This window comes from Ixodes scapularis, unplaced genomic scaffold (genome assembly GCF_016920785.2).
Source record: "Ixodes scapularis isolate PalLabHiFi unplaced genomic scaffold, ASM1692078v2 PGA_scaffold3__209_contigs__length_174095766, whole genome shotgun sequence".
In the NCBI taxonomy this organism is placed as follows: domain Eukaryota; kingdom Metazoa; phylum Arthropoda; class Arachnida; order Ixodida; family Ixodidae; genus Ixodes; species Ixodes scapularis.
Window position 1 is genome coordinate 53681267 of NW_024609868.1, and position 27272 is coordinate 53708538.

Below are 27272 nucleotides of genomic sequence, written 5' to 3' on the forward strand. Positions count from 1 at the left end.
GGTCACGTGACCCCCTCCCCCGAGGTCAGGTGACCCCCCCGGAGCATATTAAAGAATGAGGGGAGGAGGAGAAGGAGAAGGAGGGGTCTACCCTCCCCTCAGTACCCTTCCCCCCTCCTCCTCAAGAGCTGCGCTACAATTCGGCATTACAGGGAGTTGTAAACGGCTTTCACTTTTTTTCACCTTTTCCCTTCGTATCTTTCTCCACCCTAGGTGCATAGAGGGTGCGGCCGTAAGGACTGACACGTTTGGCACACCTCACAAAATTCGAATTCCAAACATACCGTATTTACTCGTATTTAATCCACAATGAGCATCAATATTTTGACTTTTTTTTTTTCCCTCCCGTAACCAACGCACCTCCAATTTTCGGATCCGAGAGTCTCGAATCGCGCCTAGTTTAGCAAGCCACCAAGCCAGTTTTCTTTTGCCGTTGAGCAGTCAGGCCAAGTCAAGCCAAGCCAAGCCAGGCCAGGCTACTCACGTAATGGCCGCAAGTTCGCAGTTGCGGTAGTTATGGAAGTGATCAACCGTGAAACCGAGTGTCGCGCACACTTGATGAAGCTTGGGTCGAGGAATTGCCGAGCGCCAGATATTCTTCACCTATGGGATGCACTGATGTGAACAAACAAGCCGTCGTCTGTGGTACGCTTTTGGACAGTGAAATCGTGAAAGCCATTAGGCCTAATTTCACATACTCTGGATAAATCTGTATATTTAATCCGCAACAAGACGGCACAGCGAGGTGCACGCTGTGCTGTAGGCTGAGAGTGAGAGTGTCCGGTAGCCTCTCCGTGAACGAAACTTGAAACTTAATCCAAGCGAGCAGGCTTCGGGGGTCAGCCGTTCGACTTCGTACGAGTCCTTGTCTCCGTGAGCGAAACCTGATCCATGCGAGCAGGCTTCGGCGGTCGGACTTCGTACGAGTTCTTATACATGTAATCGCGGATTATACCCGAGCGTGCCCGCCGGATACTAGCAATATTTATCGCCTAAGAACGGTTCTGTTGCTTTTCGTGCTGAGTGAGCTTCATAGGGCGCTTTTCCTTCGGCAAAAAGCACCCCGAAAGTGCCCTAAAAAGGCTTGCAATTTATAAAGCATGGTTATCGTGTCGCGCCCTTGACCAGCCAGCCAGGGTGCGCCTCCATCAGTGGAGACGTGCCACAGTACCTTGCCGTGTCATATTGGCACCTAATATGACATTTGTACGAAGTGCGTAAATGCAAAAATTTTACCCTGTGTAATGAACTAAATGAATTAAAATTTGGCAATCATGAGCAGAGGGTAAAACTAGTGAAAGCGACGTCATCTACGGAGTCTGATGACCTTTGCTTGAAACTAAGCTGGTTTGAAGATGCCGACAACGACGTTCCGATACCATTGACAGATAACGGGCGACAGAGGCTCCCAGCATGCCCTGCGGCAATCCCTGCACGTTTTTCCAAAATAAAAGCAGTTTGTTTACTTTAGCACAATTAGAGTGCAATAATCAAATTCACGGGACAAGAAAATACAAGTCTTTTCCAAACTCTCTTTTTTTTTAAGTGCTTTAGAGGCCGACCAACAGCATTGTCCTCTACTGGGCAGAAAACCGGATTCCAGTTTCCTTCTCTCCATTTCCTCTTGCACCCTTCTCTGCCCCTCTCCCCACAAGAGCGAGTCTCTGAGCTACTCGCTGCAGAAAGAAGGCTGGTCCCCTTCTTTTTCGAATGGAAAGGAAGAATTGAGGGAGAGTTTCCTCCTTTCTGGCTGCTCATTCGGAGTTGAGTAGACACTATGATTCGACGGGACTAATTGAGCAATGCCAAAAACGCAACATTGCTATGATCATCATCTTTCCTAGGTGTGCCATTACTGGCTAAAATGATCGAGCACAGGGGAAAGCGCCCCGACTTCACACTTTTAGTACGCATGTTTGTAGGTTTTCTTGCCCTTGACTGCTCTCTGACTTATGCTGAGTTGAAGTATAGCAATACTGACAAGCCCCTGGAATTGTCCCGTCCCTTATGCCCTGCTTGAGAGTGTAACTTGACATAGCCTTCCTTGCAACTGGCTGTGCCAAAAGGGGCGTTACCTGTTGTGGCCGCTGGCCTGTTGCGCGTTGGACGGCCGCAGGAATGGCAGCTTCTCCATAGTCTCGTCTCTCAGCTCCACGTCGTTCATGATGAACTCTCGGATGAGCTCGATCTGCTTCAACTGTAAGCGAAAAAGGCTAGGCCTAAACTACCGGTGCTGCTGCAAGGTGAACAAGAATCAAATCTGGGCCTGGTGTCTTCATCGCACTCATTTCTAAGCAACACGCTCAAAAGCATAGTAACAACCGAGATTGATTAAGAAACAGCAAAACACAGAATGGAAAGATAAAAGAATGTTCAGCCTTTGCACTCTCGTGAAGAAGGAAGACCAGCGGAGCTGTACTCGATACACTGTCGCAATGCACACGCGTCCGTTTCTCGCTTCTTCTTGTCCGACACGCCGCCGATCGTAAATACGTCGTCTCCAGCAAAAGAGAGTCGGTCGCACACAGCGCACGTGACGCCAAACGGGTAAAGCGCGAAACACATGTACAGTGATGTGATTGGCCTAAGCCGTTTTGGAGCACCTTTTGGAGCAGCCAAAACGGTGTTTTGGGGCAACAAAAGTGGCCTTTGGAGCAGGTAAAACAGTGTTTTGGAGCAACAAAAGTTGCTTTTGGAGCAGCCAGAACAGTGTTTCGGAGCAGCAAAAGTGGTTTTGGGAGCAGATATTCTTAGAAAAATAAAAATATTTGTTTTAAGTGCTGGACAAAGAAAGGGCACTTCACTCGCCGCAATAAACAAATTATGGTCAAGTTCAACCACCTGGGTGTCTTTCAACATGTAACTGAAATGCCAATGACATGACACATTTTGCAATGCTTCAGTTAAATTATACATATATATGTACCGTTATTGATAAATAAGAACCAAACTGCACATATTAAAATTTAATTGAAAATGACCACGTTATTAGTAAATAAGCTAGTCTATTAGTAAATATGCTAGTAGGTTGACTACCGTAGTTATATAATATAATAAATGGAAGCAGTCTCCGGCTGATGAAACACGTGACTGCTGCAGTGCAATGCGAAATTGTACACAAGACAAAGGAGCTTTTCTTTTTTCTTTTCGAAACTTTTTAGTACAAGGCTGCTGCAAGCCTCGCTTTGCCTTTGACTAGTAATGAATTCCCACTTTCAATGTCTCCAAAGAGACATTGAGACATCCCACAAGTAACAGTGCTGAAGCCGTTGCCGAGCGATTCCGAAAAACCGCTTGCCACCGTTTAACTGGTTCCCGACGTGCCAGATTTTCGTCAAAAGTAAGCAAATGTAAAACAATGGGTTGCAAGTGTCCCGGCTGGTGCCTCTGTCGTGCAGTCATGTTCGCATGCACATGAGGTTAACTTCAGCAGGCTTGCATTTGCACATGCTTCGTCGCGCGAGCGGAGATGGCTGTTCGATCGAAACAGACACCATGCCACTCCGCTCCGTCGCCAACTGGTTCCCAAAATTGTATGCAAAATGTAATTGTCCAGCATACGACAAAAAACAGTCCAGCGGCAAGTGCTTGCCAGGCCAGCAGGCGAGGTACAAGCTAAACACACAGAGAAAAAGAACCTGAGCGAGTCAGGTCAAAACAATACATCGCGAATCAGGGTCAAAAATGTACTTAGAGCGCTTTGTACAACGGCTGAAGCACTGAAGCGTCAACACACGCCCAGGTCTATCGTTGAAATTGTTTTTAAAAAGACGCGAGACGAGACCACGGTGTAGACGAGACACATGAACGACGAGCGCGTGAAACGAGAGGTGGCGCGAAAAACTATACCGGATGGACGATTGATACAGGGTACTTTTTGTTGGGCGGCCGCTTGCGCTACCTAGCTCATGCATGCTAAGTTACGGTACTCAGTTTAGTTTCGGTTTTGAAAGACGACCAAAATTGATCTTTTGGCACAGGCTTGGCGCAGTTTACCCATATTTTGGCAAAATGTAGCAGGATGTAGCAGGGTTCGCCCCTTGGCGCAGTTTGGCGCAATTGGCGCAGCAATCACATCGCTGCACGTACGACGAAACCGTCCATTTTGACGTCCGATCAGGCAATACGACGGTCGGAGGCGAGAGTTTTCAATGCTCTACGGTGCTACGAAAAGCCTCGCCCCCGAAGGTCATTCCGGCAGTTCGCACGTCAGATCGGCCGGTTTTCTCGTACATCTGTTTCGCGCTTAATCCACAAACTACCTCCAGAACCTCGCCGTCGCACCCGGGAACTGTTCAGCCGGCGCGGAGTGCTGTCGTCGCCGGGCCTCGCGCTTGCGCTTGGCCTCCGTAACATGATTGTCGTCCGTGGCATTGGCCTGCCGGTGCCCCTTACATTGCTGGTTCTGCTCTTGGCGGAGGCTTTCCAGGCAAGCGATGTGCTCTTCTTTGGCAAGGGAATCTGAAGCGCTTGATGCAGTGGAAGTCAACGCGACAGCGGCTTGGCGGGGGTTGCGAACCCATTCGCGCTGCTGCGTACGTCACCGCTCCTTCCGCAGCCAGTCTTCTTTCCCCGAAAGGGCGCGCGGCCGACCCATCCTAAGTTCAAACCGAAACTGATAAGAGCGTAGGAAGCAGCGCGCAAAACAGATGAGGACGAAGTAACACACGTGACGAGCGCTGCGCTCGTTACTGGTGCTTCTTCTTTGTAGTCGTCCGTTTTTCGCGCTGTTTCCTATGATGAATTCCCACCAACGCGCCCGACTATCCATTCTTCTATGATAGCTGGAAAGGTTGGCGCCATCTACGAGCGACGGCGGTAACCAGACTGGTTGTGTGCTTGCCGCCGTCGCTTATAGATGGCGGTAGCTGTCCAGGTAGGTTTGTGTTTACAGGCGTTTGATACCGAACACGATCCTGGGGAACCTAGCCCTTAACAGCTCCGCTGAAAAAGGGGGTACTGCCAACATCTTAGTAGACCGATTTCACCAGACGTTAGGTGGCATAGTTAAACTGGCTGGTGAGATCAGTCTGTAGACTACTCTGCAATTAAGATAATGTCTTAATTGCCCACAAAAATAAACTATGCATTGCCGAACGCTCGGTCTCCCCCAAATGTAATGCTAGCAGTCTGGATTAGATGCTAAGATTTCAGCGACTGCTGTTTTCTGATTCAAAACGTTTTTTAGAAATTTTTATTGAGAAAATTGGGGCCAATCTTGGTAGAGGGCACCACTCATACCCTGTACCCTTTGGCTACGAGGCCGCCTTTCTTTATTTGAAATTTCCAAAAATCCCTTCCAACTTTTGAATTTCATAACGGCAAGCTCTGAAACTTTGTTGTCTGGTCGAGACAGCTAGAGATTCACTTGGGTGGAGACAGAGCATTCAGCAACCCATAGCTTTTTTTTGCAGGGAAAAAACAATATTGTAATTTCTACTTTTACAGATGCCCAGTAGTTTTTGGTAGACATTTCGGTGGTTCCAACTTTGATTTTGTGTGCTCTATTTTGTGAGGAAATGCGCCACTTCTAGTAAAATTGACAACTTTCTCAGTGAAGTCATTGGTCTAAGCCATTTTGGAGCACCTCACAAAGCAGCCAAAAAACCACCTTGGAGCAGCAAAAAGAATGTTTAGAGCATAAGCACACACTTCCTTTTGATTCATATCGCTGTGATCCTTCTGTTGAGATTGGCATGGAAGCTCTGCAGCCATGAAGTTGCTCATGTTTTTCGTCCTCCCGCAGTTCCTGAGCAAGCCGGCGCGTGGGTCCCCAACTAACTGGAGTCACGATGACGGCGCGGTTTTCTTCCGGCATCCGGACGGCAATCTTCAACCTGCCAATCACTCGTCGACAGCACCGTCCTGTCCTGGTATCAAGTTCATCGAGAACCTTGTTCACACCACGTCATCAGCAGGGACATCGACAGCGGCAGCTATAAAGGAGCTCCCCTTGCGACAGCGCGGCAGTGGGCATGGAAGCTCTGCAGCCATGAAGTTGCTCATGTTTTTCGTCCTCCCGCAGTTCCTGAGCAAGCCGGCGCGTGGGTCCCCAACTAACTGGAGTCACGATGACGGCGCGGTTTTCTTCCGGCATCCGGACGGCAATCTTCAACCTGCCAATCACTCGTCGACAGCACCGTCCTGTCCTGGTATCAAGTTCATCGAGAACCTCGTTCACACCACGTCATCAGCAGGGACATCGACAGCGGCAGCTATAAAGGAGCTCCCCTTGCGACAGCGCGGCAGTGGGCATGGAAGCTCTGCAGCCATGAAGTTGCTCATGTTTTTCGTCCTCCCGCAGGTTAGTAAACAAAAACCTTGCCATTGTTTTAAATCAGACAATGTTTGCCTTGTTATGCTTCCATGCCCCGAAGCTTGTATTGAGTCTTTTAGAGTTCTGCTGCTGTTGTTGTCTGGTGATGTTGAGCGGAACCCAGGTCCCATGTCAAAACCCCAAGAAGAACAATTACTTAGCTTACAAGAAACAGTCGATAAACTTAACAACAGTCATGCTATACTTCAACAAGAAGTAAACCTTCTAAAAGAAAAACAAAAACAAAGTGAACAGACAGTTTCAACACTTGAAGAGCGACTTAACAAACTCGCTAGTGAACTCGACGCACTAAAGCAGAAGGATACTAGTAGCGCCGCGACTACTGAACCCCAGCTTACTGCTGCCTTAAACGAACTATCTCACCTAAAAACACGTTGCGATGATGCAGAGGGCAGATCCCGTCGCTGTAATCTTTTATTTTTTGGCATCACCGACGCAGACAAGGAAACGTGGGCTCAGTCAGAGTGCTTGGTCACTAGCTTGTGCTCCGAAAAACTAAACGTGCAAGTTGAATCATCTAGGATTGAAAGGGCGCACCGCCTAGGAGCATTCGACCCTCAGAAATGTCGCCCAATAATAGTAAAGTTTTCTTCGTTTAAAGATAAAGATAGCGTTCTTTCATCAGCCCACAAGCTTAAAGGAACTCGCGTAGCCATCAGCGAAGACTTCCCAATTTCTGTCCGGCTCGCACGCCGTCACCTTCTTGATTTTGCAAGGCCTAAAGGCACCCCCTACAGACTGCGTCATGATAAACTTTTTATAAATGATAAGTGCTATGTATTCGATGCCGCTCTTGGCGCCGTTAAAGAAAAAGACACATAGCCACGCCAGCGCTTCTTCTCGTCGCCCTTTAGGAGTCGACCGGCAAAGCACCATGTTATCACTAACAAATCTTCAAGTCATTCTATCCTATTTACTAACATTAGAAGCCTAATACCAAAGAGAGACGAAATAATTTCAGTAATCGAAGCGTGTAATGCCGCTTTTGTTGTACTTACAGAGACGTGGCTAAGCCCTGATATATCTGACGTTGAGCTATTTCCCTCGCAACTAAACTTTCGAGTGTATAGGTCTGATAGAAAAACTAGGAAAGGAGGGGGCGTACTTTTGGCCATAAAAGACCATATACCATCACGGCTAATACCGCTTACCACTGACCTAGAAGTTGTTTGGGTGTATCTTTGCACAACGCCTTCCGTAATAATTGGTGTGTGTTACAGGCCGCCGGATAATAAAAGAGATTTTGTTATTGAGCTGTATAAATGCCTTTCTGAACTCGCATGTAAATATCCTAACGCTTTAGTTACCCTTTTTGGTGATTTCAATTACCCAAATATTGACTGGTCTACTATTTGTTCTAGCTGTGCATTTTCTCAAGAGTTTATTGACCTTTGTTCAGATTTTAACCTATCTAATGTTATCACTCAACCCACTAGAATTACCAATCGCTGCAGCAACGTACTCGACCTATGTTTAAGCAATGACCTTTCTCTCTTCAGCAACGTCACATACTTACCCAGCATTAGCGACCACCTCGTCATTGAGCTAACATTCTCCATCACTACTCCTAAGAAATCACGTTATTGCAAATTCATTCACGATTATGCGAGAGCCGACTACGCATCTATCAACACCAACCTCGAAGAATTTTATCACATATTCTCAGTAAACTTCGAAGAAAGGACGGTCAATGAAAACTGGATTCTTTTCAAAGATAGACTAACATCCCTAATCAAACGTTTCGTTCCACTCACTCGAATCATATCCGATAACACTAACCCTTGGTACGATAAAACAGTTCATTGTCACTCCAACAGGAAAAAAAGAGCTTATACGAGGGCAAAGGCTCATAACACTAACGCATCTTGGAACGCCTATCACGAATGCGCTAGGGCCTACAAATCCGCGATTCATGATGCCAAATCCAAATTTTATACTCATGACCTCCCCAACATTTTAACCAATAAACCTAAAAAGTTTTGGAAAGTAATTAACCCAGCACTCTCTCTTCCATTACAATTCGTTGACGAGTACGGCCTTCCACTTTCTGACGAACATAGTGCTCTTGAAACTAACAACTTTTTTAGCTCGATCTTTACCAATGAAGACTTGTCAAGTATGCCCAACTTGTGCCAACCCCTTCATCCTCCTATGAATCCTATCATGATCGACCGCTCTGGTGTACTGAAGGCCATTGATCAGCTGAAGGTGTCTTCTAGCTCTGGCGACGACCAAATAAACTCGAAAATATTAATAAATACTAAACACGTCTCTTCAACTTTCCTCTGCGACATTTTCTCGCAGTCTCTTCAACTTTCTGAAATTCCATGCGATTGGAAAATCGCTAACGTCATCCCCGTTTACAAAGCAGGTGATCGCCAACTAATCAACAACTATCGCCCGATCTCGCTCACCAGTGTGTCGTCTAAACTCTTAGAGCATATACTCTATTCTAACATAATAAACTTTCTAGACTCCCACAGCCTTCTTTTCGAGCATCAGCACGGCTTTCGCAAGTCATACTCATGCGAAACGCAACTAACAGCTTTTCTTACTGACGTTTACTCAAACTTTGATTCTAATAAGCAAACTGACGCCATATTTATTGATTTCTCCAAGGCATTTGACAGGGTCCCTCATCAACGTCTCTTACTGAAGCTTAGAAATATTAATATCCATCCCTCAGTCGTCAAATGGATCTCCGAATTCCTCACAAATCGCACCCAGTACTCATCTATTAACAACACCAAATCTACCACCTGCACTGTAACCTCCGGCGTCCCCCAGGGAACCGTTCTTGGCCCCCTTCTATTTTTAATATACATTAATGATCTCTACCTCAACATCTCCTCTTCAATACGTCTCTTCGCCGACGACTGTGTAATTTATAGACCTATTAATTCAAACCACGATAATCAAATTTTGCAGAATGACCTCGCACTTATAACTCAGTGGTGCCACAAATGGCAAATGACTTTAAACTTTAATAAATGTAAATCTCTATCATTCACCCGCAGTTCACATGTTTCATCCTTTTCTTATCACCTTTCCACTATCCCAGTAGCTACCTGTTCCTCATATAAATACCTAGGCGTTCACCTGACCTCTGATCTGTCATGGACTACTCACATAAATGCTGTCACTGCCGATGCTAACCGTACTCTCGGATTTCTTCGCCGTAACCTCAGACTAGCTACACCTTCAGTAAAACTACTAGCTTATACGACCTTGGTCAGATCTAAACTTGAATTTGCTTCATCCATATGGTCACCATGGCAATCATATCTAACTAACAACCTTGAATCCGTTCAAAACAGAGGTCTTCGTTTTATTTACTCTGACTACTCCCCATACACTAGCATATCAGGATTACGCAAATCAGCTAACCTTGACTTACTTTCCTTACGTCGAAGGGTGTCACGTCTCACTCTTCTTCACAAAATCTTTTACCACAACAACCATCTAAAAGATTCTCTACTATCACCTCCCTACCGTATTTTCCCTCGTTTTGACCACTCATGTAAACTGCGCTCAATTACTTCGTCATCTGTCTCCTATAAAATGTCGACTTTACCATCTGCTATTGACGATTGGAACTCATTACCTGACCTCATTGTAAACATGACTGATACTAACAAGTTTGCTGCAGCCGTTAACCTCTTTCTTTCTGAAATACAAGTATAGATTACAGTGTGTTTTTATTAACTATTTTTGTTGATGTTTTTAGTGTGTTCACTCCCTTGTATAATGCCCCCTGGGGCCCTCAAGGAAAATAAATGATGATGATGATGATATGCTATACTATCAAAATAAAAGGCAATGTCTACTTTGCCTTCCCACTTCTATGTAATTGTTAGCATCATACCTGCCAAGTTCGAGAAACCAAATTGAGCAAAATTTCTGAACAAGGGGTTGGGGTCCGGTGTTGCAAAAATAAATATTGACAACAAATTTACATAAAGACAACTTTATTACATTTATATTGAACTGCTCAAACTAAAGAGACACAGATTGACTTCTCTATTATTGCAGCCGTCTGTTGCGACAGCAAAAACACCTTTTAAGGTGCAAGAGGGTGGGGAGGCGGGGTAACTTGCATTTTCCAGGATATTTTTCTGTCAATCGTACAACCGTACAAACTGGTCAAAATTCGGGAGTCTTCCGGGCAATACCGGAGACTTGGCAGGTATGTAGCATCAATTGCACGGCAGGTTTGCTTCCCCCTGGAACACTGAACTAGCCTTTTAGTTGTAGATTCCACTGACATAATGTTACGATAGAATATCTTTGAGCACTCAAATTTATGTTTTATTGAATCTCTAAAAGTTGAAATAAAACTGTAAATCTTATTTCAGATTAAAAAGAAAAAAGCTGTTGTTCATTACACTATAAACATTAATGACCTTTTATATCTAGAATGTAATGATAACAAAAATCTGTATGTAAAAGATAAATATGCCTTATTGCTATTGCAACTTCATGCTTGGAGTCTGCACTGCTGAAGTCCTGTGACCACCAGGCGGATGCTAGCTTTAAATATCAGATTTCTAGACTGGAATTGGCTAGCTTCCCATGTTCGGTCTTGGTTTCTGTGGCGGAGATCGCCCTACAAAAAATGAAGGGGTTGAAAAGGAAGGTCGCAACAAGGCAGAAAACAAAAAGACCAGAAGTTATTCCGTACATCCACAAGGTTGCCCACAATCTGAAGAAACTTGCAAGCAAGTATGATGTTCCCGTTGTGTTCTCTGCCGCAAAGAAGTTGGCTGGGTTGTGCTCCCGCATTTCTGACGACAAGGCAAAAGCGCCATGTGATAAGAAACACGTCACCCCTTACATGAGCTGCACAGTGGATGTGGTCTACGAAATCCCACTGAGTTGCGGTAAGGTATACATCACCAAGGCGGGGCGGTGCATCAATGACCGAGCGCGGGAGCACGCATTATCAGTAAAAAATAAATATGGCTCGCATTTGCCTATACACTGCAACACGTGTAACTGTGGTCCGCGACTTCAGCAGGTAAGGATTCTGGGGAGAAGTCGAGAGACGGTCGTTCGAGAGCTATTGAAAGCACTCTTTATCAAAAAAAAGTGGGACGGCATGTGTCAGCAACACTTCTATTGTACTTCATACTAATGAATTTCAGTTTTTGAATGATAGGGTACAAAATCAATAAACTTTTATGTGGTGCTGCTTTGCCTGTCGTGTGTATATATATGCTTGCTTTTCCTCAGTAAAACTAGTTGAAAGTTAGCGCTCGTCCTGTATGCTTCTTGCCCTTGTCTTTTTTGCGCTATTTTATATGTTTCACTAAGATGAACCAACTAGCCCAACAATGTGCCCTACTCATGCTCTCCGGGACCCCTTGAAGACCGAGCTAGATTGGATGGTCGCCGGCGGCATCACTGAGAAAGTCCAGGAGCCAACCGATTGGGTAAGCCATTTGGCGGTGGCACAAAAGAAGAGTGGGAAGATGTATGACCCCAAGCACGTAAATACTGCCTTGAAAAAGGGAACATTTTCAGTTGCCACGCAGGGAAGATATTGAAGCGGAGCTGGCTGACGCAAAACGTTTCAGCAAGCTAGATGCCAATAGCGGGTTTCACTAAATCCAGCTTGACAACTCTACATCCCAGATCTGCACATTCGCAACACCTTTTGGGTGCTACCGCTATCTAAGGCTTCCTTTCAGTATTGCTTTGGCGCCTGAAGTTTTCCGGAAAGCCACGAGCCAAATCTTCGATGATCTCCCATATGTCCGAGTTTACATGATTGACATTCTCGTGTGGAGGTCTTCACACGAAGAACATGATTCACGGCCAAGAGCAGCATTGAGAGCTACAAAGTTAGGTGGCATCATACTGAAAGCTGAAAAATGTAGGTTTGGAGTAAATGAGATACGCTACCTAGGAGACAAGATCAGTTGGAAGGGTGTCAAGCCCAATCCTAAGCTAGTGCAGTGCCTTCCATGAAATGCCACTCCCAACAAACAAGGACGAGGTTCAACGGCTTTTAGGAGCACTTAACTACTTCGGCAAGTTCCTTCCTAATTTATGAGCAAAACCAACCATGCTTCGAGCCTTAGTTAAGGAAATAATCGGTTTTCGAATGGATCATGGACATAAAAGCGTGGGTTGTGCGCGGCGAGAGACCGAGGTCGTATTGAGTTTGCACAGAACAGGGTCAAGAAATGCACTGGAATCGTTGGCACCTTCTGAAAACGCAAGAGTAGCATACTTCCTCGGACAAGGTTGACTGAAAGGAATCCGATGCCAACGATGAAGGTCTGCCGCCTGCCTCCTGCCACACCACCTTGATTGGCAGCTTAAGACTACAACAGGACCAGCAGTACCACTGGTCTAAACCCTGGATCGCCACCATCATCACCTCTCCCCAGGCGAGCATCCCGACAGGTGCGGCTACCATGCTGCTCGACTTACGAGAATTTCCGGCAAGAGGTGCAACGTTGCAACATCAAACGAACGGAGTGGCTTCTACAAATGCATGTTTTTGCATTATTAATTTTTATTTTTTCAATAAAGAAAGGGGGATGTATTGGCCCTTGGCCAAGCCAATCTGAGCCAACCCTTCGGCCGGGGCATGGCACTGCAACGTGCTTGTTTGTCATTGGTAAACATGCTTTAGCTAACGCACTCACCTTGGCCTCTTTCTCCTCTTCGCTGCGTTCTCTGCGCTGCACTTCTTTCTCCAAAACCTCCCTGAATAAAAAGGGAATAAAAGAAGACACGGGTCCGCATATGTCAATCTTCTGAAAAATTGGGGAGAAGTCTGGGATTGCCACTAAACTGCGAAGGTTCCAAAAACAGCTACTGTTCTTCCCAAAAGGCTCACCAGAGTTCCCAGGTACAACTAGCAAGTTCTTTAAACTATGGTTGCCTGCAAACTTGTACACTTTTACGGTGACTTTATTTCGAAAACTGGCACTTGGAAAATTTACAAAATATCAAGTCCATAATTCTATTAGTCGTATGTCTATCAAAATACCGCTTTTTGGAATATATACAGAATAAACTGGCTATTGGACCCCTTGTATGAATAATATATGTTAGCACAACCAATTTTTTTTTAGTTTCTTTCCTATTCACAATTAAGAGATCACTGCAGAAAATATATAAACAAATGAGGAATGTTTAAGAAAAAATGACATTTTGCACTAGCAATATATTGAGGCCTTTACAGACAGAAGTTCTCCGATACCACAAGGGGAAGTGGCTCGCAACCATACTTGACTGCACTGCACTGAACTGTATGCCATTGAATGAGTCAATCACCTGATTGCTCAAGGCTAAGGCTACCTTCCTTCAACTTGCGCGATAAAATAGCTACTGTCATATCTCTGGCAGCCTAAATTGTCAGCAAGATTACTGCAGAAGGGAGCGATTTCGCAGCTTGAAACATCATTGCTAAAGGATTAACAACCGTGGAAATTAGGAGAGGCAAGCATCTTTCGCCTCAGGGGTTCTCGAGGAACACCTATCTGCCTCTAATGGCAGACAGGGGACCCCTTTGGGTCTTGGCGCTGATGCCATAAAGCAGCGCAGAAGCTTGCAGACCTCGCGAATAACAACACTATGAAGTAGAAAGGATGGTCGAGGAAATTTAGGAGAACCCTCGAAGGTATTCTGAAGAATCCTCGAATTGCTAGGAACCCTCTTTAAGCACCCATGTTTTACCTGGTGTAAGCCAGTCTGCGCTCAAGCTCCAGATGAGCACCCTTGAGAGCTTCCAGCTCCGTTCTGAGCCGAGCATTGTCAAGTTCTGTAGCATGCCACCGCTTGCGGCACTCTTCCTGGTTTTTCACAAAGGCAAGGAACTCTGCGGGCAAAAGGACGGAGGCGGTTTATGACAAACAGGTGACAAGTGAAGCATGAAAACAAGCTAAAGTATGTGCTGTTAAAAAAAAAAAAAAGACTGAGTTGGGAGCAGTTTATTAGAGTTTTTTGTCTCCTGAATTCGGTTTTTGCACTGAAATCAGGAGGAATTCAACGTAGACCTCTTTTATCTCGGAAAAATGGACAGGAATTGCTGCAAGGCATGAGGCAAACCCCAGAGCCACAGGCCTGTTATCTGTCGAAGCTGTTGCGACGTCATCGTGAACATCTCCGAGTCAGCTGAAAGGTGAGCAAGAGCTGTACAATGCTGACTCTCCTGCGCTCGACAGGCAGCAGGGGGGCAACGGCAAGATTTTCATTTGTGAGTACGTCGCCCCTACTAATAACATTTAAATACATTTGTTGTTTTTGCCATAGCTCCAACATTTGCAGCATTTTGAGATTTAAAAACTTCTTCAGCTTCTTTTCATTATACTAGTGCAGTACAGGACTAAAAATATAACATATATGTGTGACTGATAGACAGGTGATCGTGAGCAAATCTGCCCGATGCAGCTATGCTTCAGAGCAAAAGGTTCGCTCCCATTTTAAGGTACCCCATGATGATTATTCATTTGGATCCTTAGCAACTTCTGAAATTCCCCTCAAGGTGCAAGTTTTTGCTGCAGAGTATCCTCTCAGCCATGCTGCACTGACAGTAGTGCTACAAATGCCCACTAACTTCAAGGATGGGCATTCCTACAATTATTATATAAGGAAATGCATAATCCCTTTTTAGTTCATATTAAATTGAAATAAATAAAGCAACTAACGGTAGTACACACACAAAAAAAGTACGAAGCATGCTATTGGTCCTGAACATTCCTATATTTCTTCAATTTCTGTCACTATGGCAGTGATGTGATTGGTCGTAGACATTTTAAAGCAGCTCTTGGAGCAGCCCAAAGTTAATTTCGGAGAAGCAAAAAGAGCTTTTGGAGCATAACTGCACGACACTTCATTTTCATTTATATCACCGTAGATGTGAGGAGGAGAGATGTAAAATATAAGAAGGAGAACCAACACTAGTTGTTTAGTTGCGTGTGGAAGCACCAGACGCGGTAACAAGAAGACAACTGATGAAAGACAGCACAAACTACCGTGAATGATTATTTTACGTATGAAATCCCACTGAACAAATGTTAAAATACAATAATCTTGAGCACCTATATTTATGTGTTCCTCAAGTTCTGTGGGGTTGTAACAAAACTGCAATTCTTAATTCAGAAAAAAAAGCATAAAAAAAGTAGTTTTAGGTTTCTTTTTTTTTTCACAGCAATTGATCTAGAGCATTCTCTTGTCTATCGAGAATTAATAAAAAGTAAGGAATAAATATTAACAATTTTATGAGTTTCAATTATATGTAAACAAAAAAAAAAAAGTGACGCCACATCCAATCCGCTCCCAACATGTTTCTCTTTGTAGCGCCATGGCAGTTTGCCGATCCCAGCTTCCGCTCAATACTTGGCCCTGGCATTAGCATTTGCCACAGATTCGTGGGTAAATTGAGCGTATAATTGTCTCGTGAACTGTTCCCGAAGAACTTGCTACTCTAGCGGACGGCAATGTTGCGGCAGTGGACATTCATCAGAAGTCGGTTGGTTTCGCAGCTGATGACTCTTGGCCAGCAGGCAACAGTCGGTCCCTTGGCGCAGTGACACACACGCTCCCGTGATGTGGTGCCACGTGCCTCGCTCTGATTGGGTCGCGGGGACCGTAGCCTCCCCAATACGCAAAGTTATTGTGAAACGGATTTACATAAACTTGTTTCACGCCGTAAATATAGCTGTAAAATTTTTTTTTCTTCATTGTAAATTTATTTTATGAAATTCTTTTCCCATCTATTCTGTTTAAAAAATTGTAGAGCCCTTCCACTTCACGTGAAGATCGAGGACCAGCGAAGCTGTTATCTTTACGACGGCTAGGACGACGCCTAGAGGACGACCCTCGAGGACGACCCTCGAGGACGACCCTCGAGGACAACCCTCAGAGGACGACCCTCGAGGACGACCCTCAGAGGACGACCCTCAGAGGACGACCCTCAGAGGACGACCCTCAGAGGACGACCCTCAGAGGACGACCCTCAGAGGACGACCCTCAGAGGACGACCCTCAGAGGGCGACCCTCAGAGGGCGACCCTCAGAGGGCGACCCTCAGAGGACGACCCTCAGAGGACGACCCTCAGAGGACGACCCTCAGAGGACGACCCTCAGAGGACGACCCTCAGAGGACGACCCTCAGAGGACGACCCTCAGAGGACGACCCTCAGAGGACGACCCTCAGAGGACGACCCTCAGAGGACGACCCTCAGAGGACGACCCTCAGAGGACGACCCTCAGAGGACGACCCTCGAGGACGACCCTCGAGGACGACCCTCGAGGACGATCCTCGAGGACGACCCTCGAGGACGACCCTCGAGGACGACCCTCGAGGACGACGCCTAGAGGACGACGCCTAGAGGACGACGCCTAGAGGACGACGCCTAGAGGACGACCCTCGAGGACGACTTCTAGGGCGACCCTCGAGGACGACGTCTAGGGCGACCCTCGAGGACGACCCTCGAGGACGACGTCTAGAGCGACTTCTAGGATGACGCCTAGAGGTAAACCTCTTGGACGATTTTAGGGACGACCTCAAGGATGACGTCTAGGACGACCTCTCAGATGACTTCTAGGACGACCTCTCAGATGACTTCTAGGACGACCTCGAGGACGATGCCTAGAGATGATAACAAGGGATCAGGTCCTCACTATCTAATAATGCCAAGGAAGGCTGACTCATGCTGGTTGTCCCCTCTTTTTGGTTTTATTCATTTATACTTGACCCCTCTTTTTGTTTTTATTTATTCATACTTGCCACGACCGATGCAGTGATGTGATTGGTACGAGTCATTTTGGAGCAGCTCTTGGAGCAGCCAAAATAACTTTTGGAGCCTCATTCTTATTCGTACCAATGCAGGCATTGTGAAGATCAATGTGTTGGCACGTCCAACTAAAAGGCAATTTCTACATTGCCTTCTAACTTACGTGCAACCCTTAGCTCGCATTAATTGCACAGCAGGAGTGAGTCCCTCAAACACAAAGCTAGCATTTAGGTGCGTGGAGAAGCACCAGACACGGTGACAAGAGGATGACTGGTGAAGGACAGCAGAAACTGCTGTGAATGGTTATTTTAGATACTGAATCTCACTGAAATAATACAATAATAGAGATAGAGAGCCCATAAATTACTGGTTCCTTAGAGTTCTAAAGGTTGTAACAAAACAGCAATTTACAATTTACAAAAACGGCATGTAAACAAAAACTTAAAAACAATCCCACCGAACTTATTAAGGGAGTTCCCGAGCTTCCATCCACTGCTCCTGCCAACTTAGTTCTAATTTATTCCTATCTATATAAAAGTGATAGCTAAACAAATTAGTTGGCATAAATAAATAAATAAACATACGAAAGAGCGCATATAAATGGTCTTGCAACACCGAAGTATCCTTGCTAAATCTCAATATGGAAAAAGGTACCGCCAGGATATCGTAATCTGTCATACATACAAGCCAAAGCAGTATTCAGGAATTGTGTCGAGTCTCGCTCTGGAGGAATGCTTTCCCCTTAGCACAGTGGTGCGCTGCGAAGAAGCAAGGCACACAAAATCCCAATGCTTACATTGCGGTTTTCGCTTCTCTGCAGTACACGAATGCGCGAGGAGAAGCGCACTCAACGAGACTAACTAATCCTCCAGCAGAACAGACGACGAACATGGGAATTATTGCGAAACTTCCGAGTACTGTCAGCCTTTCACACGAAATGCGATCGAATAGTACTTTATTTCAGACGATAGCCAAAAGTTCTGATAATTCGCATAAGCATATCGTAACGGCCCGGTCGAGCAGTGAGGCCTGAGCTGTAGGTATCAGTATCATTAAAGTGTAATTAAGTTTTGGCACAACGTTGGTGCAAATTTCTCACATTTTGGTCAAATGTAGCAGGATGTAGCAGGGTAAGCACTTTGGCACAGTTTGGCGCAGCAATCACATCACTGCCAATGAGGAGTTTTCTGTCGACATGTGTGGACACATTTTTTACTAGACCCTAGCGTATAACAGCTTCGCTGTAATAAACCTACAAAAGAGTTCATATATACATTCTTGCTCCCAGCAGCGTAGACTTTCCATTTTCCCGGGGGGGGGGGGAGGAGAGGGGGGGTGTGCGTTATCTGTTGCCAGAACTGGAGATTGAAGCAAACGAAAGCACGCTGGGATTCCATTTCCCATGTATTTTGTCAATAAAGGCAACATGGGCGTTATTTTGTTTACATGCCGCTACTAGAAGCTCGTTACATGGCATGTAAACAGCGTTTCGGTAAGGATGATGGCCCAAGCCTGGGGGGGGGGGGGGAGGGGGCTCTGCCCCCTTAAATGCCCCCCCCCCCCCCCCCCCCCCCCCCCCCCCCCCGAGGTCTACGCCTATGCTTGCACCACGTCTCGCTCTGGAGGAATATTTTTCCCCTTAACACGCAGGTGCGCTGCACCGAAGCAAGACCTGCAACACCGCGACAACTAGTTTGCAACCGTCGCTTCTTCAGCACACCAGTGTGCGGTGAGAAGTGCACTCAACAAAGCTAAACTGACCACAAACACGAGACTTGTTGCGAAACTTCCGAGTACTGTCAGTGCTTGGTACGAAATCAAATCAAATGGTATGTTATTTGAGGCGATTATCGAAAGTCCTGAAGAGCCGCACAAGCCTACCTTATTGATACGGCCTGGTAGCAAGACCCGCAGCTGTTATGTATTCCGTATTATTAAAGTGAACTTAAGTTCTGGCGCAATGTTGGCGCAAATTCCTCACATTTTGGTAAAATGTAGCATGGTGTAGCAGGGCAAGCATTTTGGCGCAAATGGCATAGCAATCACATCACTGCTATGGTGACTGAACCCAGGCTAGTACGATTACTAGCCTGGGATCTTTAACGGGCGTCACGCAGTACTGATGCACATCCTGATCTGATGCACATCCTGATAGAAACGGAAAAGTTGAAGAAAAGAAAGACAGCGAAGGCCGGTCGAAAGATGATTAAAGCAAAAAAGGACAAAGAAGACAATGGGCGACTTGATGTTTCTATAAAACCCCACACCAACAAATTTTCTTTAAGCAGCTATTTGCTATTAAGGCTCTGAGCGACTGGCGTCCCAGCGACCGACGCCGCAGTGTCGTGCTCGGAGCGGCTTCGCCTCTTGGTGCCTCCAGATTTTGCCACCGCAGAACAAATGCGTTGACAGCCGTCAACCATGTTTATATTTTGATGTTAATGTTTACTTTCTTTTTCGTTAAAGGGACCATGAAACGATTTTGAAATCGAATTTCATCCACTGCACGTCGTAAAAGGTGTGAAAAGAAAACCAAGACACGAGCAGAAGAAAAAAAAATGTTTTTGCTATTGAATTTTTAAAAGAAAGGCAGACTCTTTTATACCTTCTTTTCTTCGAAAGCTCTCTGCCTTTTCCCTGCGATGCATCCACGGAGCCAATGCACGTCAGCGGAATCCACGTAGCCTATTGGATAAGAGCCTACCTCACCAGTACCGCGATCATAAACAATAAATAGCCGGCGAATGTTTCTTAAAAGTTTTGTTAAAGAATATTCTGATCCACATTTTATTGAATAATTAGCGATGTGACGGAAATTGACGAATTTTATAATGCTCAGAGCTATGCGCCATCTATCGTGTGGTAAACAAAGCAAGAGAAAGATTAAACGGTGCCTGCGCTGTTTTGAGATTCCTGCTCTCTGGTGAAAAACATGTCGTCGATGGTGATCGTTGACGTGGTCGGCGTGGTGGAAGTTCATCATTCCGCGTAGAGCGCTATCTTTGACTGAATTCTCGTCATGTGTCGCAATAACCCAGCAAATCCCAGAAGGGGAGGTCCATACACTCGAGCGGCAATGTTGTGGTGGCACCCTCAAGACAGCAGAAACGCTCGTGCCATTGTCTTTGTTTACTTCTGCTACAGTGGTGCTTTCTTAGCATTCGTGTCCTTGAGCATTGCCCCGATTTTTATTTAGCGCATTCCATTCGTGTGCTCATGGTCAAGGCATTACTGATGCGTACTGGATTTAAAGGCGTGCATGAAGGAAGCGAATTTTGACGCGTTTTCATCACCCGAGAAAAGTGATTAGTGTTAGCATTCCTGAACGATTGCAACGTCTATGTGATCACAACATCATATTTCTATGTCGCTATATCTCTGCTAAGATTACATTGTCTCTTGAAACCATAGAAATAGCACGTGGCGAGACTCATACCATCAGTGAAGTCGTGTTTTAAAACCGTGATCGTCCAACAAGGCGTACTGCATCTTTTCCTTTTCTTCTTTTCATCCACTCTGCCCTGCGAGCCTATCCGGAAAAATAAATAAAGGTTAATAAAGCGTGAGCTGATAGAAAAAACTCTGCGCATTTTCTGCTACGCCAGTGAGTGACAGCGCGTCCCCCTTTTAGCGATACCGCAGAAACGGCCGACGGCGTCGGAGAAGCGGCTGTTGTGCCTTGGACCTGCAGCACTTCTTGCAGTGGTTGCAGGAGTGTGTATGCGTGGCGCAGAGCGGTTGTTCCATTCGTTCCGGTCACAACAGACGAATAACACGCTCGTTGCAAGTGCTTGAACTACAGCTTGTGCAGTCTGGAGCTTAAAAAGAAACGGCTGCAGTTTCACCGCTTGCCACTCAAGGAACCACATCAAAGCACTTGGTGCAGCTCATCGGTTTGAGAGACCCCAGGTGTAAGGTCATCCGTGTATACTCCAAACATTCCGTACATTAGAGTCGCCACCCCTTGTTGTCCGATTCCGACGAGAAACTGGAGTCTTGGTCGAAAGAGTCGCCGCACTTTCCAACAGGTGTACCGGAGTATGGGACCAGTCCCATGCTTTCGCTGTAGCGCAACATATCTAATTGAATTTCGCTGAGCTGTGGTGTGTCCATGGCTATCGTGGTAATGAGAGGCGCCGATTCAGAAAATATGTCGATGGCATCGGCGCCATTAGCGCAGCAAAACTCTGTGGTAAAACCTACCGGCACACCGCCAGCTCGCTGCTAACGCTCCCATTCTCCTACTGCCGAGAGAACTTCCAGTTCCGGTGACAGAGCACGTCAGAACTGTCAAAATTAGGTCATGGCTTGTTTTGGCAAGCTTCAGACAGGGCAACTTTCTCAGCAATTTTGGGGTTGCTGGCAGGTTGTTCCCTAACTTTCCCTAGATCAACACGAATTGCTGAGATTGGGTCCGGCTCAAAACAGGCGAGCGATTCGGAGCAATTCGAAGGCATTTGAAGCGGCAGCAGCCAATCAGGAACAAGCTATTTTCATGCGATACCCCATGCCGGTGACGACAATGAAAAACTTGGTTCTGGCTTGAAATTGATTGTTTCTGTAAATAAACCGTTTCAGAAAGATGAGCTAGTATTCTCAACGCCATCTAAATGTATAGACCAACACGCGGCCCTGGCGTCACGCAGATGCGGCGGCGCTGTCGACGGCACTGCGCATGCGCAGACGCTTCACTCCTCCCAAATTTGGTTTTTGCGCACACGCAGTGCCCGCACCTTGTGTGGGCAAATGCGGGCTTGTTTGTAAACAGCGTGTTGGTCTATAAAAACCTGTTCATAGCATGTAACTGTGTCTAAATAGTGCAAGAAAAATAAAATTAAATGATGACGATAGCAAACTGCAGCAATTGGTTGCTGCGTGTGAACGCTGGCAACACGTGTTGCGACGTCAAGTTACTGGGAGAAATTGCCCCATCTGAAGCGGGCCTTTGCAGCGAGTTGGAGGAAGAAAAACTTGTTATCTCAACAATTTTTCATGTAGAAGTTCATAAACCAAAATGAAAACGGATGCCTGTTCAGCATTCAATGAACGTCGAAGGTTAAATGCAAAGTTATTTGGCAAAAGTAAAAAGATCATTTCATGGTCCCTTTAAATAAAAGCATTTACGCATTTACTCGGAGTATGTGAAAAGGAGGGGGGGGGGGGGGAAGGGTTGCACCCCCCCCCCCCTTTTTTTTTTTCTATTCTGCCGTCACTGAGATGACTGGAGGTTGACAAAAGTGCACAAATTTGCCACAACTTTTTTTTTTATGTAGTAGCTTTTATTTCTTACCTGTCTCGATGTTGCTTTTCTGGACGGACTGTCGGCAATAATCGTCAAATTGGGCGGCAAGGGAAAGCTTGGAGGAAGTTGGAGCCATGACGTAGCTAAACAGCAACAGACAATGACGGTTAAGCGTTAAACAAAAACGCATCATAAACAGCTAAGGAAGGAGGAAGACGACACGTAAAAGGGCATACACTACCGTCGAACTACCAACCAGCACTCTCCGTTAAAATGATGAATGCTACAGACAGGATGAAATTACTTGACACAAGAGATGCTGGCACAAATCACAGTTGAAGGGTTCGTAACATTTCGAATCACCGACCAAAGCGGGCCAGATCATAATAGTTTTAAATGACTTCTTGTACATAACTCACCTGCACCGCTGTCAAGATCGCCGAATGTTCCACTGTTGTTAAAGCATTCCCCGGGACAGTTCAATGACAGTTGGCGCATTCGAATTCCAAACTTACCGGCTTTTCACGCTTTCCTCCTTTTATCACTTTTATGGCGAGCCGGATAAATGGGTGGATATACACGGCTCTGAGAAATTATTGCCTCCCTTTAAATTGGACGGCTGCCAGCGATACCTAGTCAGTAGTAGACGCACTAGGCGTCGCTGGGGGAATTTTACTAGATTTTTAAAACTATAACTGTTTCGTAAATGTTTTATATATTTAATTTTGTACTAAACAATTGTAACAGTATTGTAAATTTTAAATTAACTGTCGTGTTACTTGAGTTCTTGAGCAGAACCTTGTTTAATTTATCGCATTTCGTCGATTTCGACGAAGCGGCTGAACACAAACCAATCCAATCCAATTTGCAAATTGATCAAATTTATTCAAGTTTTTTTTTTTCTTTTTGCTTGCAGATTTTATGATTATCCGCCAAGATCGCGACATGCAACAAGATGACACTTCTGCTTCTGTGACGTCATTTGTTGCCACTTCGGGACCATTTTTTATGTATCGGCGGGCAGCGTAGGCATGAGCGTAGGAGTCGAAGACGCGCCGACGCGCTTCGTCCAATGTTCGGATTCGATAAAAGATCGGGATTAGTACTAAACGAAACATGGGCGGCTGCTGCGCCCCAGGATGCAGGAACACTACTGTTGTTGGATCGCGAGGATTGCGGATGTTTAAGCTACCAAAATGTCCCAAGAGGAGGAAGGAGTGGGTAGAGAAAATCAACCGCGGCGCGGACTGGATCCCCCCTAAGCACGCTTACCTCTGCGAGGTGAGGCTGGGTCCATTTCTCTGCCGTGCCTGGCTAGCATTAACCTTTCTGTGCCATTTATTTTAAATGATTTTTCTGCAAGTCATTTACACTTAGCTTTCACAGGTGATCATCGCGAGTGCCGGTTACGTGTTTCCGTTTCTACGACGATGCTACTGATAGTTCACAAACGATATTCGGACGGAGGTTGTGTTCAGGCATGCATAACGCAGGATTTCGCCTGTTCAAACTATAGAAGAGTGCCAAAAGCTAACATGTTTTGCAAAAAAATGTTAGGATTTTTGTCGTCTAACATTTGGGCCGAATGTGAAGTATTCCATTCTGACATCGGCTGGTAGGAGACACGGTCGCTGCTCCACCTGCAATGCATTTGTAAACATGCAGACTGAAAATTAAAGAAAAAAAAAAAGCAGTTTATTATTATTTTTTTTTTTTTTTTCAGTTATCTGGAGAACATCTCGCCCCTGCCTGAAGCAGGCTGAGACAGCTCAGATCAGGCCCGTTCACACTCTTGAAACTAGAGTGCCTTCATACCAAGAAGGATAGAAGCGTAGGAGAGGGCATGAGAGGGCATGACGACAGCCGTGTAGCCTCCACAAGCCATGCTCCCTAGATGCCTCGCCTCTTTCTCATTTTCCTCCTTACTCTCCTCACTTACCACGCCAACGTGACCACATCACGTGACCATAGCTAGCCTTCATCTAGCTATCGGGTACTAGGATACACCACAGGCTAGCATTCGATCTGACAAAACCTACTGGACGGAGCGTGTCCAAGCCTGCAAGGAGTCCTTCTACGATCAACCATCCATCTCACACATGACACGTCACGCGCACCAATAGCCAGAGAGATCTACGGTCCCGTTGGCCACAACATCGTTTGATCTTTTTATGACTAGGCTTCACTAATATTGCAACGTGCCCTCTCCTAGTACTTCTAACCTCCTTGCTTCATACACACGCACGCTTTTGCTTGAGTGGTGACATCTCAGCCATTTTTTCGCCCAATCGTTCTTTATGCATTTTGAAGCGTTCGCAATCTGGTGTCACTCAGCTCGAGCGCGTAGCTTTGGCTAATGCATAGACGCCATTTTACCGCCCAAGTCACTCATCGAGTGTGCGAGAGCATCACGCGCAGGCATATTCAGGGCAACAACGGATGTCTTCACCCTTGGACAGACAGACATGTAGGCACCCTACTTGAAACCAGAGCCATATATGTAGAGAGTTTGGCCATTCATTGGGAAGTATAGGAGACAAATGAAGAGGCGCCATTGGCCGAAAGCGGGCTGGGCGTGTTCCAGGGCGTCTTCAGAAATTTGAATGTGACCAACCAGAAGCCGGAAATAATACCCTGGCGTGGTCGCGAGAAACAAACCTGATAAGTTCATCGGAGTAACTCTCGGTGACTGAAAATATGGTACATGTCATGTTTTAATCACGTTCATCCAAAATGATGGTGGAAGAGCGCGACTAGCAGAACGATTGACATAATCCTTACGCCAAGCTCCGAAGGCCAAGAGTTTGCCGTCCGAGTGGTCACACTCTGTCCGAGCAAAACAGAGTTGAGCGGCGTATTCGTTTCTTGCATCTTTTTGCATGATCATGATCAAAACAACACGTGCACCCTATTTTCAACCACAAAGAGTTAATTACTACACTTCACTCTTACGCGCTTAATAAAACCATTTACGAACATATACATTTGATCAGAACTGTTTCTCGCTACCACCGCTAGGAGATTTATTTCGGTTTCTGGTTGCTCAAGAGAGCATGCCAAACCCTCTTTCCGAATCTGGCACACGCCGTGGCTCTGCCCGCGCCTCCCATTGACCAAACTCTCTGTATACACGGCTCTGCTTGAAACGACACCCTGGCGCCATCTATTGGGTAGCAGTGCAAACTTGGCGGTCTGGCACATTTTGTATTTCTTTCATGCATTATTCATTCTTTCTTGGTTCGAAAAACTTTTGTCAATGTTGTAAACAAGCCTTCCTTATAGGTATTACCCACATTTGACCTTGGAAATCCCCCAAAACTTTCACTCTTGTGAAATGCAGTTCCAGGGTCTCCACATAGATGGCGCCAGAATGCCAGTGTGTTCCCTCGTCCTAAGAAATTTTAAGAGGTTTGAATAGGTCTCGTCTCTCTCAGTCATGCTCGGTTGCAAGAATGTGAACATGCCTTCACTCTTTGGAAGTGTAACACATTTTGTAGACAACTTTTAATTGACACATTCCGTGTAACGGTGACGTTTGCGTTGAAACGGAGTGTCTAGAGTTCCATCAAAACGGAACAGTAGCAGACGCAGTAGAGTTCCATCCAGACGGAACGATGGCAGGCCTAGCAGAGTTCCGTCCAGACGAAACGATAGCAGGCCCCGCAGAGTTCTGTCCAGACGGAACGGCAGCAATTTTGTTCCGTCCCGAGAGCTAGCCCAGCAGAGAGTATTGTACCTTTTCATGTCCAATCTATAGGAACAGTAGCAACCTATCGGTCAATATTTTAGGATGCGAAGGGTGTTTTTTCTTGTGATGATTTACAAGGTGGAGCCACAATATTACACAACCTAATTACAAAATTATGCACTGCAATCGAGGAGAAATGTCGTGGGAAGGGGAGACAGGGTGTGTTTCTTCATTACGACAATGCACCCAGCCTCAGGACTTGCATTAGAATGGTTGTCATTCTTAAATAAAGCTTTGAAAATGTTATCCACCACATTCATTGTATCTGACTCCCAATAATTACAAACTCTAAAAAAAAAAAACGAAAAAAAAAAAAAAAACATTTGCATAAAAGGAGATTTTCAATGGGTATGTGAGGTAATAAAGGCCGGAGATGCATGGTTTGCAAAGGTTGGACAAGCTGTTTTTAATGAAACAGTAGAAATGTTATAGGATTGCTGGCACAAGTGAATTTAACTTGAAAAAAACTAAATTAGAATTAACACAGGAGCATTGCTAGTTGTTACTCCAGAAATGGATCAGGGGTGGAGCATATGGGGATCAACCCCCGTGTATGCTGGACGGAGCCTCAGTGGTGTGTCTTCCTTCTGGACAGAACTCTACAGGGTTTGCTAACTTTCCGTCTGAACGGAATTTTAGCGGTGACTACCGGTTCCGTCTGGATGGAACTTTAGTGGTGGCAGTTGTTCCATCTGGACGGAACCCTAGCCACAGCCTTCATAAAAACTCCTCGTGAACACATGCTCTTGCGACATTTTGTCAACGTGTTTTTAGATTACTAGCTTCATTTCGTTCACTGGTTATCAGTTCGCCGGCTGTGCTTCGTTCGCTGGTCATCGTTTGGTCATCCTCGATACAGTCTATTGCATGAAACAGTTAAGATCAATGCTTGCTGCTTGCTTATTCTCAGAAACATCACAGTGTGCTGAGAGTTAGTTCAGCTGCTTCTATTAACGTTGGCACTGTCAGTACTGTGCCGCAAGGTGCCTCTCTTTGGTAATAACCCTCTTGACCTATAGATTTTGTCTGCTCTTAGAATAATACGACTTTGATGCAGAGCCTCTCTGATTGCTTGACATCGGGTGTGTCTGTGTACCACGCTAAAAGGTTGCAGCATGTAGCCCTAACTTTCTTTCAAATTTTCCGTCATTTTGTGACTGCTCTCTGATAGCGTATACACTGACCTTCTCCA

General features: G+C 45.6%; 3 protein-coding genes across 5 annotated transcripts in view; 2 read left to right on the forward strand and 1 right to left on the reverse strand.

Annotated features, from left to right (window-relative positions):
* The window catches only part of LOC115332846 (rac GTPase-activating protein 1), a 55630-nt gene extending 32850 nt beyond the window's left edge, over positions 1–22780 (reverse strand). Inside the window, exons 1-5 of the mRNA XM_040218337.2 lie at positions 22752–22780; positions 22381–22475; positions 14030–14171; positions 12994–13054; positions 2076–2197 (exon numbers count right to left, since the gene is read on the reverse strand). Of these exons, the coding sequence (XP_040074271.1) occupies positions 2076–2197; positions 12994–13054; positions 14030–14171; positions 22381–22468 (413 nt within the window). The 5' untranslated portion in view covers positions 22469–22475; positions 22752–22780. The remainder of the gene's footprint in view (positions 1–2075; positions 2198–12993; positions 13055–14029; positions 14172–22380; positions 22476–22751) is intronic.
* Positions 5993–7159, forward strand: LOC120846536. The gene has a single exon (XM_040218334.1). It carries the CDS (start codon positions 5993–5995, stop codon positions 7157–7159), a length of 1167 nt encoding a protein of 388 aa, XP_040074268.1.
* A 592-nt stretch (positions 22781–23372) lies between the features above and the next one.
* LOC120846517 (peroxynitrite isomerase THAP4) overlaps positions 23373–27272 on the forward strand; it is a 32929-nt gene continuing 29029 nt past the window's right edge. For all 3 annotated transcript variants that reach the window (XM_040218307.1, XM_042292439.1, XM_040218311.1), the window contains exon 1: positions 23373–23613. In XM_040218307.1, the coding sequence (XP_040074241.1) occupies positions 23449–23613 (165 nt within the window). In that variant the 5' untranslated portion in view covers positions 23373–23448. The remainder of the gene's footprint in view (positions 23614–27272) is intronic.

What these genes read in the sequence shown, in the direction of transcription:
- LOC120846536 (XM_040218334.1), top strand. Translation starts at nt 5,993, where the DNA reads ATGAAGTTGCTCATGTTTTTCGTCCTCCCGCAGTTCCTGAGCAAGCCG.